We start from the raw sequence: 21,887 nt of genomic DNA, 5'->3' as shown, positions 1-21,887 counted from the left end.
TGATTTTATGTTGCTATATTATCAATAAAAGTTTTATTTTTTTTTTTATGATACAGAGCACATATATGTACATGAGACAGAGAGGAGGGAGGGAGAAAGAGAGGCAATTTTGACAGGGTCTCATCATGCCTTGATTCCCCTTCCTAAGGCCCCAGCCCCTCAGGATCCTGGGTGCCTGCTATGTGTTCAGCCCAGTCTAGAGATCCAAACCCATGGTCGGCCAATATGGCGCCCAGCCAGCCTTTCCAGGGTTTTCACATTACTGCTGCACTGTAGCTGCTGGACCAATAAGAGCTGTTTTAGTTAAAAGAAACCTGATCATTTAAAATTTTCTTTGGTCTTGCTTTTCAATATTCAACACAAATATTTTGCATTTCAAGCTCTGAATCAAGCCTTTTCACTACTGTACATTTAAGTAGATCTTTTTTCATTAGTACATTTCTAAATAGAGCTTTAGCGTACATACACAGACGTCATATACTTTCTTTCTAAGAGAGATTTTTGCCATAGGGCATGTGTGCTCACTGGAGAGACAGAGACGAAGAGAGAGAAAGTGAGAAATCACCCCCCAGGGGAGATGGCCACATCACAATCTCTTCTCCTTCGTTCTCTTGGGATTTGGGTCATGCATGCACATGCGCCCAATGTACGGTTCAAGTCACTGCGCCACCTGCTGGCCCCCTCATACACTTATGTTAATAGATTTTTCTGCACATGCATATTTCTTTCCTGTTTGTTTCAATATAAAAAGACTCATAACACTCAAAGACTGCAACTGGATATATTTCGTCAAATGTAAGATGCCACTGATCTTACAACAGACCATTATCCTACCTACCTCCAGAAAGCAAAAAGCTGCAATAATAATTGTAAGACACCAGTGACTACAAAACACTTTCAGGGCTGAGGACGTGAAAACTTTGCACTCAGAATCAATGAAACAGGTATCTGATTTATGTTAACAAGCTATAGGAAGAGTGATCAGAAGTTGTCTACGAAATTCAAGATGTTCAGGAAATAGTACTATTGTTAGAAATATATTAAATGTAACAATTTGCAAAGTGAAAACGACTCATTACAACATTCTGCTGAATTTGTACAATGTTCTAAAATAATTACTTTTCCTTAAAATTTTTTCTGATTTGCCCCTAAAATGATCGATTCATAACATACTTGTTTTCTTTATTCCTTCTTCCCAAGGTACTTTAGGCTTCCATCCTAAGCCATGGATTTTTTCTGACTTCATTGGATATCTCATGTCATTGGTAGGTCTTAAAAAACAAAACAGATTTAAAATGACAGTGTGATACATATTTACAAATTTAAATACCAAGAGATACAGGGTTGATGAATGTGTGTCCATTCATCTTTACCATAATCCAAGTTTTTTCTTAAAAACATTCCCCTCAGGGCTGGCCCTGTAGCAGAGTGGCTTAGTGCATGCACAGAAAACTGGATCCCACACTGCCAACTACGGTTCAACTACCAGCCTGGCATCTTGAAAAACACACTTGGTGTGTGTGCGTGTATACCTAAAGTCCTGACAGGATGGAGAAACAGAGGGGAAAAGGGCTGTGACATGCACGTCCCACTGTGGGGTTCTCTCTCTCTAAAGAGCACACATACCCTTTGGCAATTAAAAAAAATCCCCTTGATAATGCTGATTGTAGAAAATTTGTAAAATAAAATACATATTAATAAACAAAACAAACAAAACCTCAAGGCCAGCAGGTAGCATGGTGGTTAAGGTGGACTCCCACATGGCCAACTGCAATCTGCATCCCAGAACTGGTGCCTTGAAAATAATTCCGAGTGTGTGTATGTGCATGCCCAAAATCCCAGGAGGAAAATGGAAGCGAAGGGACTACAGCATGGGGTGAGTTCTCACTTGCTCTCTTACTGTCCCTCTCTCTCCCTGGTGAGTATACACCCCCTATGTCAATTAAAAGAAAAAAAGAAAACTAAAAACTCCTCCATAATCCCAGATCCCTAGCCCTCTCTATGGGCTATCCTTTTCTTATTTCAGCCAGTCTAGGTATAGCACAGTGCCTGACGCACATAAGGAACTCAATAAACGGCCAAGCCCGAGGTCAGGTACTTTATATATACTATAGTTAAACTTGAAGGTTTTTATAAGCAAGTTGTTGTTATTCCTATTCCAACATAAAGGAAACCTCAGACTTAGAAATGGCAATAACTTTAAGTCACACTGCCGTAAGTAGTAGTGCTACGTTCAATGTGTGTGACACTTATCATTAGGAGAAAGATATTTGACCAGAAAACTCAAAAGAGATAGGCTAGTTTCCAAGCCAGTCCATATAGTTGATAATTTTGTAAGTACCTAAGATTTCACAACTTCTCTGATGTTTCACTAGTTACTCACCTGTCATTAACATAATCAACCCAGTTTTCCATTTCAGACTCTGAATTGGTCTCTTTGATCTGTCAAAGTAGAAAAGATTTTTAGGTCAAGTTATGAAATGAGACCAGAAAATAACAGTGGTATTTACTAGCTGATTCAAAAGCCAAGAAAAACAATTGCCTGAAAGTGGAGGACACAGCCAAAGTGGACAGCAATTTAGCAACACTTTGGCTTTTTGAGAGAGGTTTTTGCTACAGGGCGCATGCGCTCATTGCAAAGACACAGAGAGAGACAGAGAGAATTCACCCCAGGAGAGATGGCCACGCCACAATCCCTCCTCCTCCATTCTCCTCTTGGGATTTTGGGCACGCATGCACATGTGCCCAGCATGAGTTTTAAGTTGCTGGGTCCAGGACTCAAACCACGGTCAACTATGTGGGAGTCCAGTGACATAACCATTATACCATCTGCTGGTCCCCAGTTTAGCAACATTTCCTATACTTTATAACTTAAAGTCCACCTGGAACTCACAAAGCATACATACTGTATAAACTATGGGGAAAATAATTTTTTTTAAGAGTTTGATTATTACTTAGTCCTCCTTTTTACTAAATTCTAAGATTTATCATTGATGTTCCTTATATTCTCTTTCTCTGGTGAGCGCATGGTGCCCTATGGCAAAAAAAATTTAAAAATCTAACTATAACCATTTTAGATATCATTGTAACTGATTCTAAGACACAATTTTATGTTTCTGAAATTGAGACATGTCTTATAATTAGAAATTAAATAAATGATTTTTTTCCTCAAAAGCTGTTACTAAATGAATGATACTTCAAATGAAAACACACATATATACATAATTAGGAACTTCATTTTCTACTTGTTCACCTTAAACTACGTAAACTGTGCACTCCTGATTTTGAATAAATTAATGATTACTGTCACTAATTCAGTGATGATTTTGAAAATGTGACCACCCTTTTATAATAGATACATACCAGCTGTATTAGTTCTTTGGCAAGCTGGACAACTGACATCTCAAAATTGGTTCCGATGTTATAAATTTCACCTGGTTTTCCCTTTCTGAGGACAGTGAGAAAAGCTTCCACTACATCAGTAGCATAAAGGAAATTTCTTGTTTGAAGCCCTGATCCATGAATGCAGCTAAATAGATGAAATGAAGTGGAATCATAAGGCGTGAACAAATAAATAAATAAGTGCTCCTAAACCAGTTTACAACAATGAGTGAGTATGACTCCAGAGAAGCCAAACCACAGGGGGATCATAGGGATCTATTACTGAAAATACAAATTCTCGGGAACCAGCAGTTAGCGTAATGGCTATGTCGCTGGACTCCCACATAGTCGACCGCGGTTCGTGTCCCGGACCCGGTGGCTTAAAACTCACGCTGGGCGTGTGTGCGTGCGTGCCCAAGATCCCGAGAGGAGAATGGAGGAGAAGGGATTGCGGCGTGACCATCCCCCCTGGGGGGTGATTTCTCGCTTTCTATCTCTATATCTCTCTCTGTCTGTCTGGCGAGCGCACGCGCCCTACAGTGAAAATCTCCCCCCCCCCCCAAAAAAAATACAAATTCTCATAATTTCTAAATTTTGTTTACGGTTTTTAAATAATCTGCAAACCCCCTGAGGGTTGCATAGTAGGAAAAATCAAACATGTAAGTGGCTCCTGAGAAATACTTATTAATTTTATACTGTAAATTCATTTTGGAGAAATATCTACAGGTCTATGAACTAAATAAATCCTTTGAAAAAGTAAAATTAAATAAGATAAATAAAATAGATGACAAATTTTAATGCTATAACTCAAAAGTTTCATATCATTAAGAATTCAATCACTGTTTATAGTTATTTTAAAAACCATTACACTGGAGAAACAATTTGCAAATTTAATGGGACATTCTATTTTATGCCCTCTGACTCTAAGACTGTATCATAATATTTCAGGAAAGACTGTCATCAAATATCATAACATACCAGGAAAGAATATACAAACAAAGGAAAATAACATACCATTTCCTGTTGTGTTGTAGTAAAGATATAAATTTTGGAATAACCTAAAAGAATATTTAAATGTCATTTTAGATTTTGAAAATTCAGTCATTAATATGAATCTGAACCCATTATAAAATTAAAAGATTGTTAAGAAACACACATATGGGTAACTTCTAGGTCTTATCATGAAAAACCTACTATAAGTTGAGTATCTTTTGTCTGAAATGTGTGGGATCAGAAGTTATTTCAGATTTCAGACACTGGAACATTTGCATCAACATAGTGAGATATCCTGAGGATGAGACCCAAGTCTAAACATGAAATTCATTCATGTTTCATATACACCTTACATACATGGTCTGAGTCATTTTGGTCAATATTTTCGTATTGCAGCATTTTGACTATGACCCGTCACACGAAGGCTAGTGAAGAGTTTTCCACTTGTGTCATGTCAGCACACAAAAGTCTCAGATTTTGGAGTAGTTGGAATTTCAAATTTCCTAATTAGAGATGCTCAATCTACATGATATTTGATAAGTAAAATAACTCTATTTCATGAAACCAGTTACTTAAGGATAAAATTACAAAAATAATGAAACAATTCGAAAACAAATCTAGATGAACAGTCTGCTCTCTTCACAAAGTTCACATCTGTGTTGATTTCATAAGGGTGTGAATCATGTTACTTCCTTTTACATATAATACCTACTCTGTAAGTGCTTGTGGAATTTAGAAAAAGTAAATTCCAGTGCCCTTGAATTCAAAGAAAATTTAAGTAACAGGACAAGAAAAGAAATTACTAAATTTATAATAAACTTATGAGACATATTCCAAAAATTAAGCAAAGTAGATATTATTATAACATCAGCAGATCATGACATGGTCCTTCTCTTTAGGCAAAAAAAATCAATGCAACTATCTGGGAAGTGAGAGGAAAAAAAAAAGTAAAAAAACCCAGTATCCAAATTTAGGCAGGCTAGCCAACAGTTACCTAAAATTAGGCTTAATGACACAAAACCAACTGTCCAGGCATCCTGAGACTTTTAACTCCATCTTTTTATACACTATTCATAAAATAAATATGTATGCTTTCTAAGCAGAAAAACGCCAAAACATATTACAAACTTGTGTTATTTTCTTACTATAGTTGGGATGGGTTGGGGCACAGTTAACCATCTGCCAGGAATGTTTACACACAAGCTTCTCACATTAGTATCTATGATAATTAACTCTTAACTTTCCATAATACATTTCCTGACCTATCGGTCTGACTCCAGACTGGGAGTCTTGAGTGCAACATGGCGGTTTGGTCGAAGTAGTATGTAGTGCCTTAGAGGTCTGGAAAGTACAGGCATGCTTACATAAATCATCTCACTGGACCCTTCGCAACCTTCCTAAGTGTTACTATCTTCAGGCTCCAACTTAAAGCCTATGCTAAAGGCTAAGGTCATGCCAGCTAGTAACTGTCAAATTGAGACATAAACTCAAGTCTCCAAACTAAGACTGATAGGATGTGCATGTGGTCTACACAGTATTTAAAATCACACATATAATTATTACATAATTATTTCAGCCAAACAACTAAAGAGACATTTTCTTTTTAAAATAACGAAAAATTACAATAAGACACCATGAATTTAGAAGCAAAATGTACCTTTTCTGGATATTGATGTGGTCCATAAACATTACTGCTTCTTGTGATAACAACTGGAAACTTAAAGAGTATTCAACATTAGACAATGGAAAAGTCCAAGAATAATAATAATTTTAAAGACAGAGTTTTAAAATATGGGCACCTTTGCCTAAATTCCACACACCCCTTAAGGACAGAGTTAAGAAAATCTGTCTCTAATGTAAAGTTCCTACAAAGACAGAAGAGGATGGGGTTTAGATAAAGGCAGAGGTTCCAAAAGGAAGAACGTTCTCTCTACTGAGCAGGGAGAAGGAACACAGATGGAGGAGGCAGGTTGGTACGTCTCTCCGAGAGCAGAACTCTGGGGACTTTTCCACCTGATCAATTCAGAGACTATCTCTCCGACTCTGAGTTTGATTAGCTGTGACACTTCAAGTTGGCTCTCTCCACTGTATCCTTTCTTATGAAGAGTAAGAGTGACCATGAAAGGGAAAGGAACAATGCTGCTGGAGCAACGAAGGGGAGAGACTTGTAAGGAATTCCACGGTTTTCCTTTCTAATCTGACTGGCTTTCTCTAGTGATTCACAAAGATCAGCAGAAGCCAAACTGTGTGGAGGCTCCCTCTATAGACACTGCAACCTGGGGCAGCAGGGGCAAGTCTACATCCCACCCACAAGGGTCCAAGAGAGCGAATCAGACAGAAAGAAGCACGTAGCAGGAAAGGGAATCTTCCCTCCCTCCGCCTTCCTCCATTCAAAGGATTCCAAAAGGGCTTTTCGCTATAGTTTTAACAATCTACCTTTCACTGAAAGAGGAAAAAATATATATATTCAATGATTTCTTTGAGGATGAACTGAAGAAGCAGATCCTACTTTGCCCATGCTTTATAGGAAAATGATTTTTTAATTCCTTAATCTGTAACTTTTCTTTCTTTTTGTTCTGTAATTGCCAAAGGGCATGTGTGCTTGCCACAAAAAAAAGAGAAAGAGGGAGAAAGTACTCCCCAATAGGGCATGGCCACACCACAATCCCTTGTCCATTTCTCCCTTTTGTTGGGACTTGGGGCATGGAAACACATGCACTATCATGTTTTTCTTTTCTTTAAGAGATTTTTGCTATTGGCTGCATGTGCTCATTGGAGAGACAAAGAGAACTGGAGAGACAGACAGCAAGAAATCACCCCCCACCCCGCCCCCCACTCTCCCCCAAGGAGGATGGCCACACCGCAATCCCTTCTCCTCCATTCTCCTCTTGGAATTTTGGGCACACACACATAAGTACCCAGTGTAAGTTTCAAACTGCCAGAACTGGGACTCAAACCATGGTCAGTCACATGGGAGTCCAGCACCTTAACCACTATGCCATCTGTTGGCCCCCACCAATGTTTTTCAAGCCATTAGGGCCAGGATTCTAACCACATAATTTGCCATGTAGAATCCAACTCCCTTAATTACCAGGCAATAGAGTCTGTCCTAACACTTTTCTTGGGCTATATCTTCTATTCTAAAAATGAAATACTGCTCAAATTGACTTGGCGTTTTCATATCTAAGTCCAAAGAAAAATGGTTCAAGAGTTTCTGCAATCAGTTCTTACCTTATAACGCTCCCAGTAAGACTGCACGAAACATTCAGCAGCTGCTTTAGATGATGCATAAGGATTTGTAGGTTGTTTGGGTGAAGATTCATCAAATTCCTAATTTAAAAAATAAGTATTAAGAAAATAAATATTGTGCACAGTTTTTAAGGAGAAAAACCAGGAAACATTACAAACTTGAATTGGCAATCACCACATTTAAAAAACCATTTCTTAAACCACACATGCCTGGCACTTTCCCCAAGACATGTATCTTCTTTATTGATCATAACAATCCTGTAAGGTGGACAGAGAGAACAGCAAGTGCAAAGGCCCTGAGACAGAAGGGTACCCAAAGGAACTTCAGACAGGTTAGTGAGAGGAAAGAGAAATAGGAGCTGAGGTCAGAGAGCTAGAGAGAGGCCAGGTAACATTAAACCCTGAAAGCCACTATGAATATATCCACAGGTTGTAATGGAGTCATACCAGCATCTGACTTACAGTTTAAAAATCATTCTGGATACTACGTCAGATAGAATGGCAAGGGTGCAAGAAGGAGTAAATTTTCCTGAAAAAATTCCCAGAGACCTAGGACCAGCAGATGGCGAAATGGCTACATCGCTGGATTTCCACGTAGTCGATCGTGGTTCGAGTCCTGGACCCGGTGGCTTAAAACTCAGGCACATGTGCATGCGTGCCCAAGATCCCAAGAGGAGAATGGAGGAGAAGGGATTGCGGCATGGCCATCCCCCCTGAGGGGGTGATTTCTCGCTTTCTGTCTCTCTGTCTCTCACTGTCTGTCTGGCAAGTGCACATGCCCTATGGCAAAAACCTCTCCAAAAAAGAAAAAAAAGAACTGAACCTTGATTTTGGACTTTCAGCCTCCAGAACTGTGAGAGAATAAATTCCTTTTTCTTAAGTCAAATTACAAATAAATTTCTACTAAGACTAGGCTGTTGTTCCCCATTTGGCATGGCATCATTTGATTTGATCAAAAGAGACAAAGGAAGAAAGTTTTGGAGAGTGTCCAGTGTGTATACTTGGAAGGATGAAAAAGCCCAGGGTATGTTTAGGGAGACAGGTTTGTACTGTGGTAAGTGCTAAGAAGGTGAAATATGTGTTTTCTAAGCTTACCTTATCAAGACTGCCTCCGTATACCTCATCTGTGCTGACGTATATAAACTTCTCCACTCTGGCTTCATGAGCAGCACTTACCAAAACGTGAGTGCCATAAACATTAACATATGTAAACTCAAAGGCACGTACAAATGAAAGATCTTAAAAAAAAAGAGAGAGAGCGAGAGAAAGGAAGAAAGAAAAGTAAAAAACTAAAATAATTCCACTCAAGGGACAAAACAAATACCAAACTTGGACTAACATTGGTTTAAGGATAGTACTATTCACTTCTTTTCCTTTGCAATTGCAGTAGGTTTAGAAATAACATACACACACATTGATATTGATGTTTTATTTACCCAAATAACATAGTACATGTGAATTCTTAGCACCAAGAAAACTATTCGATCAGTGCCATATTTTTAGGAAATGCTTATTTATTTTAAGAGGAAAGTAAGAAATGCTATTGCTAAATTTACAATGTTTTTCAATATAAAAAGGAAGTTTCCAGTTGTTATTATAGGACTAGACTTTTCAGATCATGCTTTTATTTCTGGGACCAATAAATACTGGATAAATTATTTAAAAATAAATTCACTTTAAAAGAGCTGAACCTTGATTTGGGACTTTCAGCCTCCAGAACTGCGAGAGAATAAATTTCTGATTTTTTAAGTCACCCAGCCTGTCGCATTTTGTTATAGCAGCAGTGTTGAAAATGCCCACAGGTATAAACAGCCCAAATGCCTATCAAGAGTAAAATATAAATCGAGTATGGTACATTCTTAGATTGGAATAGTGCATGGCATTGAAAATAAACAGACCAAATACATGTACATATGAATCTATATAGACTATGAAAAAGCAAGACCAAAAAATCTGCATGTAGTTTTATACGTCCTTTTCTTTTCTTTTTTCAATTTTACTGTAGGGCACATGCACTTGCCAGAGAGAGACACATAGGTAGTGAGAGAAGAAAAGTGAGAAATCATCTCCCAGGGGGATGGCCACGCCAGAATCTCTTCTCTTCCATTCTTTCAGGTTTGGACACACATGCACATACACCCAGCGTGTTTTTCAAGCCACCAGGTCTAAGACTTGAACCACAAAGTTGGCCATGTGAGATCCAGTGCCTTAACCACCATGTTACCTGCTGGCCCTATACATCCATTTTTATAAAACTTCAAATATCCAAAACTAACCTAGGTAGCTTAGGAATAAATATATAGACAACAAAATTGTAGAGAAAAGCAAAGGAAATTATAACTTTAAATCAGACAAGAGGTAGCAACTGTACTGCTCCTAAAGAGGAGTTGGCAACATTTTGATTTTTGTTTAGGCGATGGCTACATGGGTGCTCTCCTTGTCATTATTTACTTAACTGTATATCTAAATTTTTCTGAATCTGTTATATTTCACAAGAAAAATGGTAGATAAATTATTAGGAAAATATCTGAACTGGTAGACACAATAATATAATATGGTATAGATAATACGGGTATACTATCTACAATATATGATATAATAAAATAATGTTCATCACCCAACTTAAGAAAACATAAAAAACACAGTTGAAGATCCATTTCCCCACTACTCCCTTTTAGAAGTAATCACTATCCTGAATTCCTAAACTCAAGGTTTTAAGATTGCATTTAAGGTTATGTTTCAACTTACATTATTCAAAATAATGTAGAGTCCCAAGTACTTGGACCAGCAAATGGTGTAATGGTGTAATGGTTACATCACAGGACTACCACGTAGCACACTGCCATTAGAGTCCCAAACCTGGTGGCTTAAACTTCACACCAGACACGTGTGCATGAGTGCTCGTCCAAAATCCCAAGAGGAGAATGAAGGAGAAGGGACCCCTCCCTCTGGGGGGGTGATTTCTTGCTTTCTGTCTCTCTAGCAAGCTCGCATGCCCTATAGCAAAAAAAAAATCTCTCTCCAAAACAAAACAAGTCCCAAGTATTGATGACATGGTGACTATGGACTAGATTTTCTGGTCCAGCAGGGTATACCATCTTTCAAAGGTCTATATAAAGTATTTACTTAATCGAACCCACTACTAGACTTTGGAATTAGGCTAGTTAGCCACTGGGTAACACAAAAAATTGCCAACCACAATAACATAAAACATTGCTTACCTACATGTGTTTGTGCAGCAAAATGTAGAACTATATCTATTTTCTCTGTTTCAAAAAGCAGTTTCACAAAGTGAGAATCACATATGTCACCCTGTATGAAAAAGAGAACATGGAAAGGCTGGGTTGTCCTCGGCACTTTCATTCATAATAACCATTACTATCTATCCTCCCTGCCTCCCACATCAGTTTAATAGAGAACATCTAGAAAACCAGGTAGTCTAGAAAATACAGTAATAAATGTATTTCTCCGGCAGCATAGGACATAAGATATTCAATTCAAGACATTTTTGCAAATAATTGTAAAACAATATGTATATTATCGAGTACCAACTACTAGTAAGTATAGTGTGAGGGTTTTTTTTTTTTTGCTACACTTCTGCCAATCTAAGATAAATATATTAATAGAGAATTTTTTTTAGCATTAAGTCCTTTAAGGTAATCATTATCAAAATATAATTAAAGTAAGTATAACAGAAATGACATTTTAAAATTGTCATTTGAAAGTGTATTTTATCACAACGAGGTAAAATTATGGTACTTTTGAAATTTATATGTACTACTGCCAATTTTTCTAAAAATATGTATTCTCAGCAATTATTCGGTAACTGAAGAACACACTTTCATACAGAATTATAAAATATTTCCTTAGTTTTTCTTTAAGTTGTATGGTTAAAAGAACTTACAGGGACAGCTTAGTTTTTCTTTAAGTTGTATGGTTAAAAGGAGAACTTACAGGGACAGCAGATGGCATAGTGGTTATGTGGCTGGACTCACACATGGCCAACCATGGCCTGAGTTCTGAACCCAGTGGCTTGAAACTCACACCAGGCACATGTGCATGTGTGCTTACGATCCCAGGAGGAGAATGGAGAAGGGACTGTGGTGTGGTCATTCCCCTTGGAGGGTGATTTCTCACTTTCCCTCTCACTATCTCCTGCAAGCACATATGCCCTAAGGCAAAAACCTCTAAAAAGAAAAAACACCAGACAGAGGGGAAATGCTGCCTTTAAAAAAAAAAAAAAAAAACAAAAAAAACCCATAAATCATAAGATTGTTTCGTTGGTCTGTAACTTTTCCCTTTGCGTATTAATGGTATTAATGAACTGGCCCCATGGTTTAGACCTTGGACTCTTTTTAAGAGTGGTTAGTCAGAATCAACCTTCCAGAACTAACCAAGCCCTAACTGGGGTGGGGAGAGACTATCCTATGAGCTTCACAACACACTTTCACTGGCCTGTTAGATAACATCCTGTTTATACCAATGACTTCAAATGCCATGAGAGCCTTTGAAAGAGGCTAGTGAGTACCTAAAATTATAAACCGTGTGAATTCAGCTAACTTCTCCTAGATCTACCAAGGTACCAGAAAGTCACATGTGGCTTCTTATGTGATGTCCATCAAAGCGGTATTCTCCAGAATCCATGGTACTTCCAATTACCCAACCTTTTAAAAGGCCTTTAATAAGGGCTCCTTCAAAGCCCATAGTACACAAGTTTGTAATGTAGAGAATCTTTTCATGACTGAAGAGGCATAACACAATTATAAGAAAACCTCCATACCTGTATGAATTTGTAGTTTTGTTTGTCAGAAATGGTTTCAAGATTCTTCAAGCTTGCACAGTAATCCAGCTTAAAGTAAGAGGATGATGGGAAAATATTAGCCTTTCCTATAAAATAGCAATTTATTGTAAAGACCACAAATGTTAATCATTTTAATACATGAGCATGTTCTTTTAAAATGTTTGTTCTGTTTGTATATATTTTAGGTTTCTGACACCTTAAAAATAGAAAACAAACAAGTAATTTAGCTACTTGAAAAAAATATGTATCTTTGTATAAACCTCGACTTAAAAATAAAGTTTGGAGCTAGCAGATGGCATGGGGATTAAGACGCTGGATTCCACGTGGCCCACTTTTGTGGTTCATGTGTCAGACCTGGTGGCTTGAAAAACCATGCCAGGTACATGCGTGCATGTCCAAAATTCTAAGAGACTGAACAGGAGGGATTGTGACATGGCCAACCTCTCTCTCTGTTGAATGCATGCACTCTATACCAAAAAAAATAATAATAATTTAATTAAATTAAAATCAAAAAAATTCTTGCCAAAATTTGCCTTCAGCCAGTGGTGGCTAGAAAAGCTTCCCATTCCTTACAGAAAAGGAATTACTGGGTTGTTGGAAAAGTCATGACACATTTTTGCATAGAAAAACACAGGAAAAATACATCATGACTTTTCCGACAACCCAGTAGATGGGCCAGCCCCATAGCCTAGATCCACATGGCTGACTGCAGTTTGAATCCTCGCCTTGGAAGCTTGAAAAACACTCTGGAGACATATGTGTTTAAGCATACCCAAGATCCCAAAAAAGTGGAGAGATGGAGAAGAGATTACAGTGTGACTGCATCCCACCGGGAAGTACTTTCTCCTTTCTTTCTCTATTTGGTAAGCATATGTACTCTCTATCAATTAAAAAAAAAAAAAAAAGGAATTAGTATTGAAAATAATTATATCTGTGGGGGCCGGCAGGTGGCGTGGTGGTTAAGGACGCTGGACTCCCACATGGCCGACCATGATTTGAATCCCAGATCTGGCAGCTTGCTTTCTCACACTTTCTCTCTCTCTGCTCCTTTCTGCTCAAATTAAAATAAATAAAGTTAAATAAAATAATTCTTTTTTAAAAAAAGAATTACATCTGTGTAACACATATCATAATGCATGAAACCTGTTCCTGGTTAACTGTTGGTAAATCAATATACAGACGGAAGTAGGATGGAAGGCCTGCCCATAATGGTAAGGCAGGCAGACACGATTAAGAGTTAAGAGTTATTCTCTGCCTGTATGTTTTTACTATTACTTTTTGTGAAACTAAAATAACTACTTGTATTTTCTGTTTAAATTAAAAAATCCAATGATTACTGACCATGGGTTTCAGATTCTCCATGGAGACTAAAATTATTTACTGCAATAGTCTCATAATTAAATGCACTAAATTGCATTTTAATTTCAAAAATAGGTAGGTGACAATTATAAAATAGTTAAAAAATTAAATCTAAGAAAGCATCCCAATACTAAAATATACTGCAGCATTATTCACAATAGGCCAAGCTATGAACTCAACCTAAGTGTCCATCAGGAGAATAAATGTACATAATATACTATAAACATACGTATTATACCGTATCATTCAAGGCAATAAGGACAAGCGTAGCGGATGTTATATTAAGTGAAATAACACGGGCATAGAAAGAAAAAATTACACGTTCTTGCTCATATGTGGAGTTTGCTAGTTAACCGTACAAGAGTAGAGGGTAAAATAGTGATTACTAGAGGCTAGGTAAAGTAGGGAGAATAGGGAGATAGATGTTGGTTAATGGATGAAAAATTACAATTGGCTGGAAGAGGAATAAGTTTCAGTGTTCTACAGCACACTAGCATAACTATACATAAACATAAGTTATTGTATACTTCAGAATAGCTAAAAGAGGGAACCAGCAGTTAGCGTAATGGCTATGTCGCTGGACTCCCACATAGTCGACCGCCGTTTGCGTTCCGGACCCGGTGGCTTAGAACTCACACCGGGCACGTGTGCATGCGTGCCCAAGATCCCAAGAGGAGAATGGAGGAGAAGGGATTGTGGTGTGACCAACCCCCTGGGGGGTGATCTCTCGCTTTCTGTCTCTTTGTCTCTCTCTGTCTGTCTGGCGAGCACACACGCCCTATAGCGAAAATCTCTCCAAAAAAGAAACAAAACAAACAAACAAAAAAGAATAGCTGAAAGACTATTTTTAAAGTTTTCAAAGTAGTAACTGTCTGAGATGGATATCCTAATTACCCTGATTTGATAACTGCACATTTTATTTACATAGTGAAAAATACAATTAAAAATGTGAAAAATGGAAGTTTCAAGATTTTGTATAAGATTAAATATAGCATTAGTGTATGACTATATAGTTTCCTAAGTTGCTAAAATGACTAAGCAAGAAACTAAAATATCAACATAATACAATTCTAGTACTTTCAAAAAATGTAATGGAAATGTAATTGCAGTGCATGAAGTTCGTTTTTTATAAAACTCACCTTGTCTAGATTTATGATCATATAGTTTGGATAATCTTCTACTAGAGAGACAATCACATGTGATGCTCTTTAAAAAAAAAAAAAAAGGTATCTTGTTAATAGAAAACTTTAACCTCCCTGAATTGTTAAATGTTTTTCTAAGCTACTGAGTATTAGAAAAATTTTCAAAGATAATTTATATAAATGTACTGAATATACACACATGCAGTTTTCACCAAACACCGAGCATTTCAACAGAATCTATGAACAAAGTCTTATACTTTCTGTAGACTATGTTTTGAAAGAATTGATGGTTCTGTGGACAAGGGAAAATCAGTTTAAGCCATGATGCTGTCAATGAACGCTATGAATGTGAGAATAAAGCAGGATGATAAATATAATGGGTGCAAGTCAGCACAACTGTACCCACACTACAACATGCCTTTTCAGGAGCTGCAGATACAATAAAGTAAAAGTTAAACTAGCATGAGGACAGTCCACTGTCTACGTTTATAGTAACTTCTTTCATTGCTACCCCTTGGTACAGGAAGTTGGTGCTCTAAATCAACATCCTCATGGGAGTCCTGGACTGAACCCAGCCTTCCCAGGCTAATAACAGCTGCAACTATCCAGAGCTGGATAACTGTAGGGACTACCAGGCTTCAGACGACATTGGAGTGGAACCAGAAGCATGTCTCAGTGAGATGATCTATCCAATTTTTTTTAAGGTCTTTGCCATAGGGCACATGTGCTCATCACAGAAAGAGACAGATGGATACAGAGAAAGAGAAAGTGAGAAATGATACCCCTCCTCCCCCCAGAAGAGATGGCCACACCACAATCCCTTCTCCTCCATTCTCCTCTCAGGATTTTAACTACACAGGCACATGCACCTGGCATGAGTTTTAAGCCACCTGGTCTGAGACAAACTGAATTCCAGCGCTTTAACTACAATGACACCTGCTGGCACCAATCTACTTGATTTTTATGGCATACAGTTAAAAGGTTGGCTCCCAGGAGTAAGTGCAACCTGTGACCAAATTATAACCTCAGAGTTTGTACGCAGCAATCCTTTCACAGCATTTTCTAGAATGCACCCTCCTGGACCAGCACTCTCACAAATGTATCACGTACCCATGTTCCTCTTCTCATTAAGCGACACTTGCCCACCTGGTACCTTCCTGCCAAATGACTGTTAGAATAGAAGGGGTGATTTAATGTGCTAATGGACAATAAACAACAATTCCCATGCTCCCTTTTCTCCCACTAGGTATGGACCTCCTTGAGGGTAGGAAAGTTTCTTGCTTATTATTCATGCACTTATCCACTCAACAATTACTAAAGATCTTCCAAAATGATACAAGTACTCTTCCAAGTACTGGACAACATCTCTGCCCTCATGGAGTTTACATTCTAGAGTGGGGATGCAGGGAAGAAATAAGTAAACACAAATCCTTAATATAATTTCGGGTAGAGAGAGTGAGTGAGCTGGAGAACAGCTATCTTAGAAAGGGCGGGGACCAGCAGTTAGCCTAATGGCTATGCTGCTGGACTCCCACGTAGTCAACGGGTAGTTTGCGTCCCGGACCCGGTGGCTTAAAACTCACGCTAGGTGTGTGTGCATGCCTACGATCCCGAGAGAACGGAAGAGAAGGGATTGCGGGCGTGGCCATCCCCCGTTGGGGGTGATTTCTCGACTTTCTGTCTCTCTGTCTGGCGAGCGTACGCGCCCTATAACAACAACAACAACAACAAAGTGAAAGGACAGTCAGGTAAGGCCTCTTGGAGGAGATCTCTGATTTAAACCCTGAATTGAGAGGTGCAGACAAGCTAAGCAGAGCAGAGCAAGCACAAAGACCTCAAGACAGGAGGAGGAACTCATTTTTACAAGAACTATAAGAGGTTAAGTATGGCAAATACAGAAAAGCAAGAGGAAACCTGATTGGAAAAGTAGGGCTGGAGCACTAGAACCTTCTACAATCTAATACGGTAGAGCTCGGGCTTTATTCTGATGGGGACACTGTTGTAAAAATGTATGTACTAACACGATTTACTTAAGAAAAACTGACTTCTCTATGAGAAAAAGACTAAAGCATGGTGGCAGTATGACCACTCCAGAGGCTACAGCCGATCTGTAGACAAAAGAAGCCAACGGAGTTAGAGTGGAGGGGGAAACCGTGAGAAGAGACCGCCTTGGCGGATACTTCGGCAGCAGAAAAAGAGGGCTTACAGGTCCAATGTGAGGATGGCAGAAGAGGCATCAAACGTCTGGATGACAACAGAGGAATTTTTTTTAAGTTTGTGAACAAATGAGTGCCCCAAGTCGTTTTGGGGGCGCCTATATGGAAAAGCCTGTGCCTCGTGGTGGTGGCAGTAGGCTAAGGGTGCTAAGTCGTCCGAGAGTCCCGGTACCGTGGGCACACCCGGAGGCGTGGCAGGTGGCGATCTCAGGCCAGATAGGAGGGCCGACACAACAGCACTCGTGCTCTGGGGGGGGGAAGGGGTTTTAAAGAAGTCGCAGTTGCAAAAGAAACGCATCTCCGCAGGCCAAGGAGAGCCAACAAGGAAGGGTCGTCCGGGTGGTGCAATGGGACTTCCCCATATCTGGACCCCTAAAGCTGGACCCAAAGGCAAGCAAAGCCGCAGGGAGAGGTTGGGATTTCTGGGGAGCCACTGCTCAGCCAGCGGCACCGTTACCTACATGAAACCAGCACCCCCGGTCACCAGGACCCGCTTCGCAAAGCCGCTGGGAGGACCCAAGGGTTCCTCCCAGCCCGACGCCGACATCTCCCAGCTTGGCAGTGCCTCGCACCGTAAAGCGCCAGATCTGAAGACGTAGGAAAGTATGACTGCGACTTTTTGCGACGCGCCTCGCCCCCAGCGACACGTTTACCGGCAATCAGCGGCAGTTTCCGGAGAGCGGCGCAGCAGCGGGCTTATCCCCGCCCACTGGGGGCTGGGCTGTGGGGCCCAGGCCACGGCGCGTGCGCAGCTTCTCTTCTCCAGTGCCCGGACCGCTAGGAGCAGGCGGGGAAGAGTGAGCTGGGTGATGTGCGATGTTATCCTGGCAGGTGTCTTCACCATGGATTAGGCTTTGCTTAGGTACTCGGAAGGTCAGAGTTAGGAGACGGTACCTTCTTTTCATTGTATCCCTGCCATTTCCAGAGTTTACCCAGTTGCGCCTAGATTTCCCAGGAATTTTCTTGCTAGATATAGAGGGGCGGTTGCAATTGCAAAATGGTCTTTTTACCGCTGTTGTTAATAACGTTATTAAAGACAGCGCAGGTTGCTTGTAGTCGTGACAAAGATGTTCCCTAGTTCCTTCCCTTGAATCTTACCCTGCATTCACCCACCCTTTTACTCACTCTGCCCCAGCCTCCAGCCCTCTTTGCTGTTCCCTGAATTCGCCAGATTTGCTACTTCCACGGGAACTGAATCTCCATTCCCCAGATGCCGTCCTAGTTCCTACCCTTACCAAAGTTGTCAGCTTGAACGCAGTGCTGTTAGAGAGCTCTTCCTGACCACCCTAATTAAGATACCAAGTTCTACTACAGCCTCGCTGAAACCATCTCGCCTTTATTATGCTTCCCAGCCCTTATCTACATGAGGACAGGGGCTGTGTATGGTTTCCTCCTATAGTTTTATGTCTGGGCCAGAACGAACGGCCGGAAAATATTGTCAAATAGCTGAATAAATATCTTTATTTTTAAAGTAGTGTTGGCAAAGCCTAGAAGGAGTGGAAATAGCTAGCATACAATATGTAGAAATGTCATTTGCTATTGCCTTTTGGAACTTCAAATGTACATCATGAGCCTCAGATTCCATGTGCTGCAGCAGAAGCACCTCCATCTTTGGACTTTAGGTTATACTTGCCCAGAGTATATAGAGTGATTAATAGTCTGTCTTTGCTAACTAGCTGGAAACCTTTTTGTTTAGATGTTCCTTAACAACCTAACTACGGATCACCAGACCCCTGCCCTGAGCCATGGGGACCATTAAACAAAGGTCTGGAGAGTGCCCTTAGAAGTAATTAACCTGCTTGATGCAGCTTCTGTAACTGCTTTTGCATGGGAAACCCACTCCCTTTCCTCTTCGTCCCCTCCTCAGTTTCCATTGTAATCACCCTATCAACCCAGAATTGATTGTGAGTTTTGCCTATATAAGCACCTCTCTTCTTTCACTCGGGGCTGTGGGGTTTTGAGCTTATGCCATTGGCTTAATCAATAAAACTCCAATAAATTTGGCTATGTCTGGATGTCCTCTTCTTGCTGAGTAGACTGTAACAGTGCAACGCAGATAATTGTTCAATGATGTATCTCTACAATAATGAAAAACTAGGCACATCTAAGTGAATATAATACCGTCAATGGGCTGTTATTTAGTCTTTTTAAATTTATTAACTGGTACCTGAGCTCACAGGAGAGAGACAGAGAGGGAAAATGAAAAAGCACTGCCCCCATGGGAGATGGACACACTGCAATCCCTTCTCTAGTTCTCCTTTCAGGAGTTTGGGCACATGTGCACACAACCCTGGGTGTGTTTTCAAGCTGCCGGGGCCAGGGTTTGAACTAATCAATCGGCCATGTGGGATCCTGATGCCTTAACACGTATTGTGAGCCATGGTGGCATGGCAATAATACAACACTTTCTAATGTTGGACTCATGTAGAAGGTTCCAGGTTCACCACCCAAATCCTCCCAGAGGCTGAGACTAGGGATAGTTCACTGTGTAAAGATACTGTGTGGTTTCCTCTCCTACCCCACATCACTAAATAAATAGACTTTTTCAGGACCAGCAGTTGGCATAGTGGCTAGGTCGCTGGGCTCCCATGTAGTTGATCACAGTTTGAATCCCGGACCCGGTGGCTTAAACTCACTCTTGAGTGTGTGCCCAAGATCCCGAGAGGAGAATGGAGGAGAAGGGACTGTGGCATGGCCATCCCCTATGGGGGGTGATTTTTCGCTTTCTGTCTTTTTGTCTCTCTCTGTCTTTCTGGCGAGTACACACACCCTATAGTTAAAAAAAAGTACCTTCAGAAGGAGGAATAAAACAGAAAAAGGATGCAGAGGTTGTGTGGTAGACTACACAGAAGTATTCCAGCCAGAGGGATCTGCAAATGATAAAGCTAAGATGTGAGAATTTGGGAGTAGTCAGTGAACTGACAGTGGTAAGAATGGAGATTAGAAGTTGAGAGGTTGTATTTTGAGAGACTTGAGAGCTAAATGTTAAGAGTTTGGGTTGTGTAGTAAGGACAACTGAGAGCCTTTGGAGGAAAGGAATGTGGTCAAATTGCATTTCCTAAGGCTTTCTGTGGCCTGGAGTAAAGAAGGATTGTAGCCCCTTAGAATTAAAGCTGGAGACAGGTCACTTGCCATAGACAAAGTAAGTCACACCTTCATAGGACTGTAACTGTGGCTTCCTAACGTTAAATAAAAATTATAGGAAGCCACTGTTTTGAACCATGCTCCTGCTCTAGTCCCTAGCAGAAAAGACTGCAAATGAAAATGGAGTCACTCCTGTCTCTGTATCACCAAGTGAAAGCTAAATTGTTATCTGACCTTCCAAGAATCCAGGAGAGAGAGAGATAACAGCCTAGTTCCCCAACAGGCCAATTTCAACCTGCACTTAAAATAAAAAAATAACTTAAAAATAAATTTTAGTCCTAGATCATAAAAGAAGTAACTTGATGTTAACTACTCAGTTATTTTCCTATTGTTCTGTCTCCCAGTCCCCATGTTACAAGGAAAATAACTGAAATGACCACTCTGGTTTTTGTTCTTAATATTTTCTTCAGTCCTTCTCTGTCCATAAAACCCTACGAGGCCCACTACCTGGTTCATGTCCCAGGCGTGGTAGCCTGAAAAACCACACCAAATCTATGCACATTCGTGCCCAAAATCTGAAAGGAGGGAGAAATGGAGAAGAAGGAACCGGGGTGTGACCATCTCCCACCAGGGGCGTGGGGAGTTCTCACTTTCTCTCTCTGTGGTGAGCACATGTGCCCTACGGCAAATTTAAAACAAAACAAAACAAAACAAAACAAAACTTCCACTCCATTATTGGAACACTTACTGTTTAAGTATTACCCAATTGTAGAATCCCAAACAAAGCTAATTACAATCTTTAAATTCTTGACATTTTTTGTTTTTGACACTAACATCTGGTAAGAGGGACTCTTTGATCAAACTGGAAAATAATAAAGTCAAATAAAAAAATCATTGTTTAAAAAGAAAAGAGGGGCTAAAACATTTGGAACTTAATTGATTGGACTGAGGGCCCACGAGGAGCGGGCCTCTGTAATTCCCGGAATGCTGGGAGATGACCTAATTCAAGAAGGCAGCAGCCTCGCAGAGCAACCTCGGTTGTAGGTCCGGAGACGTCATGCATTATACTCGGGACAGGGAGAGTTGAGGGTGTTTGAGACACTATGGTCAACATGTCCTGTAAGCTATATGAGCACCAAGAGGAAAAACTGGATAGGAACAGGGCGCGTGCTCTCTTTGCCAGAAATGGTCCCGTCGTGTATGCCTAAATTCCTCCTGAATTCCACACGCCCCTCGAGGTCCAGCTCACCCGTGCCAGCGCTCCTGCGCATGCGCTGTGGTTCGCTATACTGGGACAACAAGGCTGGTGACAATTTTTCCGTAACCAGAAGCAACATCCTCCTGGATGCTCCACGAAAAAAAGGCGGGAACTAGCCCAAAGGCAAGGAAGTGATGGGACGAGTGGATCTGCACGTCCCGCCCATCTCGGCCTTTCATTGGTGGATATCCTTGGCTCGTGGCAGACAGATTCGTCTCATTGGTCTTCAGTCTCCCGGGAGCGGGACAGCGGCGCTGGCCCCGCCCCTTCCCCGCTGCTGCCGACGTGGGGCTGGCAGCCGCAAGCGGTTAGGGGCCCCGGTGTGGGTGCGGAGCGGGAGGCGGGGATGGGGGGACTGCGGCTGCTGGCGGTGGCCCTCACGTGCTGCTGGTGGCCGCACGGCA

The 21,887-nt window shown here is 40.5% G+C and overlaps 2 protein-coding genes across 2 annotated transcripts in view; one reads left to right on the top strand and one right to left on the bottom strand.

The window, feature by feature from the left end:
- TGDS (TDP-glucose 4,6-dehydratase) overlaps nt 1-17,798 on the bottom strand; it is a 22,483-nt gene extending 4,685 nt beyond the window's left edge. The window contains exons 1-11 of the mRNA XM_006156607.3: nt 17,603-17,798; nt 14,923-14,989; nt 12,404-12,472; nt 10,845-10,935; nt 8,719-8,861; nt 7,606-7,704; nt 6,032-6,091; nt 4,396-4,439; nt 3,364-3,529; nt 2,384-2,442; nt 1,174-1,271 (exon numbers count right to left, since the gene is read on the bottom strand). Of these exons, the coding sequence (XP_006156669.1) occupies nt 1,174-1,271; nt 2,384-2,442; nt 3,364-3,529; nt 4,396-4,439; nt 6,032-6,091; nt 7,606-7,704; nt 8,719-8,861; nt 10,845-10,935; nt 12,404-12,472; nt 14,923-14,989; nt 17,603-17,688 (982 nt within the window). The 5' untranslated portion in view covers nt 17,689-17,798. The remainder of the gene's footprint in view (nt 1-1,173; nt 1,272-2,383; nt 2,443-3,363; nt 3,530-4,395; nt 4,440-6,031; nt 6,092-7,605; nt 7,705-8,718; nt 8,862-10,844; nt 10,936-12,403; nt 12,473-14,922; nt 14,990-17,602) is intronic.
- Nucleotides 17,799-21,750: 3,952 nt separating this feature from the next.
- Nucleotides 21,751-21,887, top strand: part of GPR180 (G protein-coupled receptor 180) — a gene marked incomplete in the record, with an annotated part of 35,763 nt that continues 35,626 nt past the window's right edge. Inside the window, 1 exon segment of the mRNA XM_006156613.3 lies at nt 21,751-21,887. Coding sequence (XP_006156675.2) covers nt 21,830-21,887 — 58 coding nt within the window.

Source organism: Tupaia chinensis, unplaced genomic scaffold, assembly GCF_000334495.1.
Source record: "Tupaia chinensis unplaced genomic scaffold, TupChi_1.0 Scaffold000503_1, whole genome shotgun sequence".
Classification (NCBI taxonomy): Eukaryota; Metazoa; Chordata; class Mammalia; order Scandentia; family Tupaiidae; genus Tupaia; species Tupaia belangeri.
The sequence above is the reverse complement of the archived record's forward strand: the minus strand, read 5'-3'. Positions and strand labels throughout refer to the sequence as shown.